We start from the raw sequence: 6,623 nt of genomic DNA, 5'->3' as shown, positions 1-6,623 counted from the left end.
TATGAACACTTAATAATCTTGAAAATTGATGGTCCGAAAAATGCATTACAAGATACACTATTTGCTAGACTTGAAATCTATTTTTTCTCACATTTTTTTAAAAAGTGATTAGTATTGAGTTTAAAGGGGTACAAAAAAGTCACCCCAAAAGGGGTGCACTACACATCAATTCAGGGTAGCCCACCAAGCAAAAATATGGGTTGGTGACAATGAAGGCCATTCGTATACACAAAACAATTACAAAGGTTGGACTGCATCCAAAATACTGCAGAAAAGGAGAAGCGCCTGGCTGGGGAGATCATTCATAACTTTAGAGATGCTCTTGTTCTTGCTAGGTCAGCTTCGGAGTTAGCTTCGCGCCACGTGTGTTTCCAAGAAACATTCAGATTTATAAGGAGAAGCCTCCATGGTCATGTTGAAGAGTTTTGTCGCCAATGAGATAACATTCCTTGAGTCACCTTCGATAACCAAATTTGGCCCCCAATCAAAGTTCGGCTTGCGGCCCTCGGGAAAAGCACGTGATTCAGCTGTGGTGGAGTCAGCGATGCTGATTGGGGACGAATAGGAGAAAAGAGTTTCGTCTAACGAGTCCGTGAGAAGTCCTCCTATGACTGCAGGGCCTGGATTGCTGAGAGAACTGCCGTTAAGATTCAATTTGGAATGCCCTAACTCAGGCGGCCTCCACAGAGATGGCCTTGTGATTCTGGATGGCCTCAGATGGAACATTTCATTTCAAGTTTTTCTCACATTCATACATCTTGAGGTCAAGATGATTGACTTGAGGATTTTTGGTCATCAGAACAAAACCTCTTGTAGTGAATTTTTGAGGTGTCTTAATTTGATTGTTTATGGCCTTATCCTTATATAAACTTTTTCCTATATTAAATCCCCTTGAGTCAAAGAGTGGTGTCGGCTGCGAAATATGGAGTTCCTAGGGCAGGGTTGTTTTAGGTTTTGTTTACTCAGTCAGGGGGCTTGAAACCCTAACCTTTCTGAGAATGTTGACCAATGAGTTGCATATCTCAAGAATTTCCTCTAGTAATGCCTCAGAATCTACATGGCATCACTATGTCTTATTTCACTGAGCTGATAATATTCAGTAAGTTGCTCCCCTCTACCAAGGACTGAAGTTACAGCGAAGAGACTCGGCCTAAAGAATTCTGCTTCAAATAGAGCCAACCATGAAAGTTTCGAGGTCAAATGGTCCCTTGCTCGATATGGAATTATGGTGACCTCCATGAAATTGCCATCCATGGATCTCTTCTAGGTCTTATCACTGTGTAATCTTCCTCATGAAATCATAATGGCCTCCATGGAATTATGAAACTCCCTTCTGCCTTTGTGGTATCAGTATTCAGGACCAACTGAAAACCAAAAATTCAGGGACTATAGATTGCTTCCATGCCATCATCCACCAGCGAACATCTTTATTTGCATAGCGCCATGCTGTAGCCAAAGATAACAAGGTTAAAAGTATATATTAAGCTGCAGTCAAGGGTGACAGGAAGCACATGATGACATGTTTTATCTTCTATGCAACCCACACCAGTGCTTTCACCATTGGTGGCTTATCTTCCATGGACCCGAAACCAGTGCTTTCACCATTTAACAGTAACCACTGAAAACCCACCAATGCCTTTTTTCTTTTTCCATGGCTCCAAAAACTTAAAGCAGGTGTGGCTGGAATACTACGCATGGTAATGGAATAGTGCCACCTCAAGCCATGCCGTCTGTAACCGAGCCTTACTGATGCATCAAGGATGAATAAGCAATGGATCCATGCTTAAGCAGCAGCAAAGGTAACAGCGTATGGCAATCACCTGCAAGGCCCAACAATAGAGCCATTCTGAAGCAATCATGACATATTTCAAGGCCTTCGAGAAGTCAGTATCAATATAGCTCAAGCTCAAGCAATCATGACATATTTCAAGACCTCCGAGAAGTCAGTATCAATATAGCTCAAGAATCCATTATTTGAAGAAGAGGCCATGGATTGATCAGTTTTAATTCAACTGCATCAATCAGTTTTTAATTACCAGTAGTCCTGACAAGAACAGGTTCCATCCTTAAAGTGATGGAATCTCGTAGCATCCCTCATTATGATCTCACGACCAGTCACCTTTGAAATGTACCTAGTAGCAGTGTGACAATCACCACAAACTCGAAGGTTTTTCGTGACTCTGATGCAGGCCCCTGGAGGTGTGTTGAGAAGCCCAAATGTGATGGCCAATTTCTCGCTATGATGCCCAAGCATGTTTGCCTTCTCTTGCACTTGGACATCATGAAGCTCTGATTCTATGTCAGGTACGTAGCCTGCTTTTTTTAACTCCACCACTAACCTGTCCCACATTGCAAAAATCTCACTTGTTTGTGGGTTGTTAAGTTCACCCACTGTAAATAAATAGGAAGCATTATTTACAGTCACCCAACTACACCCCAACACTTTCTTCAAACCTTTATCTTTCATCATCTTCCTAACTTGAGCCACATCTTCCCACATATTTGCAGATGCATACATATTTGACATCATGACGTGGGTGGGTGCACTGTCGGGTTCTAATTTGAGAAGCTTATTGGCCACTATCTTGCCTAATTTGATGTTTTTATGGGTCTTGCAAGCACCAAGTAAAGTGGCCCAAATAACTGGATCAGGCTCTAGAGGCATATTATCGATGAATTCCTTTGCTTCATTGAGGAGGCCTGCTCGACCCAGAAGGTCCACAATACATCCACAGTGATCCATCCTTGGAGTTATGGAGTAATCTCGAGTCATGGAGTTGAAATGGCTTAGCCCCTCTTGTACCATACCTAAATGGGTGCATGATGAGAGGACCCCGATAAAGGTTATATCATCAGGAGTGTACCCGTTATGCAACAAGGCATCGAAAAGCCTCAGCCCTTCCCTTCCTTGCCCATGCTGTGCAAGCCCAACTATGATGGCATTCCATGATGATATGTTTCGCTCAACCATGCATTTGAAAACCTGACGTGCATCTTCTATGCATCCACATTTTGCATACAAGGTGATCATGGTGTTGGAGACTGATACATTCATGTCCAAGCCATGTTTTGTAAGATTTCCATGGAGCTGTTTGCCCATGGAGAGATCATTCATAGTGGTGCACGCATCGAGCACGCTTATGAAAGTGTGATCATTTGGATGCACGCATGCATTGCGCATGGCTTTATACAGTCCCATGGCCTCATGGCCATCCCCAAACTGCCCATATGCAGCAATAATTGCAGTCCATGATATAACATCTCTTTCATCCATGCCATTGAAAACATCTCTAGCAAGGTCTAAATCTCCACATTTCGAGTATGCAGTAAAGAGTGCATTGCTCACTGTAGAGTGAGAAGCCAACCCACTCTTATGACAAAGAGAATGAAGTTGTAATGCCACTTTAGAGCTACCCAACTCTCCTAAGGACCCAAGAATACTGGCCAATGTATGCATGTTAGGCCTAACCCCATCATGCTGCATTTCCATGAGCAATTCAATGGTCTTTTCTCCAATGCCGTGCTGCCCATAAGCTGCGACCATGGCACTCCAAGACACCACATCTCTCTCAGTCATCTCTTCAAACACTCTACAAGAATCTTCCAGAGCCCCACATTTGCTATACATTGTTAAAAGCGCATTTCCCACCACAACAAAGCATCCCAAACCGAGCCCTGTAATAACAGCATGGAGCATCATCCCCCCTTTTAGGCGACCATGAGAGAAGCCACAAATGGAGCTCAAGAGCCCTGCAAAAGTAAAATCATTGCCTTGCACACCCGAGTCTACCATGGAATTAAAAAAATCCCACGCTTTTCGATACTCCTGATTTTGCACAGAACCACAAATCATGGTTGTCCATGTAACCACATTTTTGTGAGGCATTCGATCGAACACCTGGACAGCGGCAGGCATGTCATTGCATTTCACATAAAGCGATATGAGAGAGGTTCCTATAAAAACATTTGAAATCAAGCCATTGATGATAGAGCATGCGTGGATCTTCTTACCATGGTCCACGGCTCGAGTTGCCGAGCACTCTTTGAGGAGCTTCACGGCCATGAAATTGAAGGATTCTGAGTCACTAGGAGCCGCAAATGGAAGAGTTGCAGTGCTTAGGCTGCTGAAGCCTCTGAGGTTTCGACACCCAACATTTGATTTTTGTGTGAGTCTTGGTTGTGCTGGTTTTACAGAGAGAAAGCTTGTGAGAATTCGGGACCCAAGAATTGATTTCAGTGTGAAGAGTGGGTTTGCAGTTTTCAGGGAGAGAAAGCTTATGAGAGAAGGGGGCCCAAGTTTTGACTTGGAAGTGAGGAATGGTTGCACTGGTTTTAGAGAGAGAAAGATGGACCATGTAATGGATGGGATGAAGTGGAAAATGTGTGATGATGGTGTGAAGGGTGGTGGTGGTGGTGGTATTTTTAGAGAGAGAAAGAGGGGGCGGTCGATGAGGGATGGCATGAACGATGTCTGGTTTTTGTTGAAGAACGGATAGTAATTTATGCGAATGGTTTTCGAATGAAAATCACATCATGTGTCATGGTTTATAGCTGGCCTATTATCATTTCCCATATATTGGCATTTCTCTTAGCTCCAAAGCTCTTGAAATAGGAAATTTTGGAGCTTTTAAATTTCATGATCAAGGGGAAAAGTGGATTGTTAAGCCATGATAAAAAAATTTCGATACTGAAACTACATTTTTTGAGACAATTTGGAGGTGCACCTTGTGATTATTTACGTTTGGTGCATTATACAAACCTCACCCTTCAAATTATAAGGAAAAAAATAAATGAACAAAACTATGCGTTGTTTTAATTTTAAAATTTACATATATCAAATTAAAAATTTTGAGAGTCCACGCTTGCATATCTAAGAAAATGGAAAAAAAACTAGTTTCAAAATATACAGTAACCAAAATACACATGAAATCAATGGTTTAAAAAACGGATCGGTGACCCAGATCGGGCTCCTAAAAAACAGATCCGGATCGGCGAATCGGCGATCCGGATCGGGAATCGGGTGAATCGGTCAGAATAAAGCTTCAAAAAAATCCGAAAATTTTATTAAAATTCATTATAAATATTGTTTTTTAGGAATTCAATAAGAAATGAGGGTATTCCATTAAGAATTTTCATGTTTTTGAATGAATATGCGAATATTGATATGTTCTTTCCCTGCATGAACCGCCATTCAGCATTTAATTTACATCATGGACTACAATAAAGCATAAAATTAGTAACATACGATCTAAAAATAAAATGATAGACGACGTTGTTGTTCTTCTTGGTCACACTGGTGCTATTGATTGAATTCGTTTGACAATTCATTGATTTGATCTAAAAACGAATCATCGATATTAGCGGATGTCTGACTATTCCCAAATCCCTGAGTGTTAGTGTTTTGTTGTGTTCCCAATCCAAAATCCCCGAAGCTTGTCCATCCTTCATGCTCACCTGCACTGTCGTGCTCATCCCTACACTGTTGCTGTTAGGACTCGATATGTGAATAATATGGCTGGGATAGGGTGGCCTCAGAATCATCATCTTTCTCATTTTCTCTTAGACCCCGTTCCCACTCTCCCTCATTAGGTGCAATATCACCGACATATTGTGGATACATTGGCTGGCTGCTTTCTCTTTCATGCTGCTCATCACTTTCTTCAATATCTTCATCACCGATAGCCTCAAGGAACGCTCTCTTGTGCAACACTGGCTCCTCCTCTTCTACTACCCATTGGTCTACTGTGTCTGTGACAAATATTGTGTATAAGTCAATCGGCCCATAGTCTTCAAGCTTCCTTCTTATTTGTCGCTCTCTGAGGTTTAAATTATAATGCACGTAGACTAGTTTATGAAGCTTCTCAGAAGCGAGTTGATTCCTCCTAGTAGTGTGCAACCATTGGAACGTACTCCAGTTGTGCTCACAGCCAGTAGCAAAACATGTCTAGGAGAGCACCTTGATTGCTATCCTCTTTAGGTGAGGTGCATCAGTACCATATATCTCCCACCATTCAGCTGGATTAAAATGTAAAAAGCATTGTAAGGGCAAGAACAATTCATAAGATTAAATATATGAATAAACAAAATATTAGCGAGGGGATAACCTGGATCCATCATAGTTCGAGAATTTCTGGCAAGTCTAGTTCCAAAGGATCCTATAGCATCCCTATACATAGCAAGCTAAAACAAATATATTACGTTTTAGTGCATTATTCCTCACAAATATAACAACTCAATGAAGTTCTTACCCAAACATTAAATAATACCTCTTGTATTGCTGCTACTTGGTTTCGATGGCTTCTCTCCAACCTTGCAATAATGTATCTGACCCCTTCCATAATCTTGTGGGGTTGTTCAGGTGTCAAATAGAAAAATTTTGGGTTGAAGTAGCAACCTAAAAAATATATAGGTAGAAAAATGTCATTTACAATTTCATAAAAAAATGATTTAAACTGAAACATTGTAATGATATAAATATATATTTACCAGCATAATGAATTGGACGTTCAAATTTGGTGTTCTACCTCTTTTCTATAATCTCGATCACTTTGCTAGCAAAATTACACTTCTCCCCAATAGCTGATTTCGCCCTCTCAATACCTTCATAAAGGATACCCATGGTA

General features: G+C 41.2%; 1 protein-coding gene across 1 annotated transcript; it reads right to left on the bottom strand.

Moving 5' to 3' along the window:
- Positions 1–196: 196 nt before the first annotated feature.
- On the bottom strand, positions 197–4,804 carry LOC105421836 (pentatricopeptide repeat-containing protein At1g11290, chloroplastic). The gene is made up of 2 exons (XM_020661472.2): positions 4,012–4,804; positions 197–3,898 (listed from the first exon to the last, which is right to left on the bottom strand). The coding sequence occupies exons 1-2, from the start codon at positions 4,012–4,014 to the stop codon at positions 2,033–2,035; spliced, it is 1,869 nt and encodes a 622-aa protein (XP_020517131.1). The 5' UTR covers positions 4,015–4,804; the 3' UTR covers positions 197–2,032.
- Positions 4,805–6,623: the final 1,819 nt, after the last annotated feature.

This window comes from Amborella trichopoda, chromosome 9, assembly GCF_054954075.1.
Source record: "Amborella trichopoda isolate Santa Cruz 75 chromosome 9, AtrichopodaSantaCruz75HAP2 v2.0, whole genome shotgun sequence".
Classification (NCBI taxonomy): domain Eukaryota; kingdom Viridiplantae; phylum Streptophyta; class Magnoliopsida; order Amborellales; family Amborellaceae; genus Amborella; species Amborella trichopoda.
This window is presented reverse-complemented; position numbering and strand designations above follow the sequence as displayed.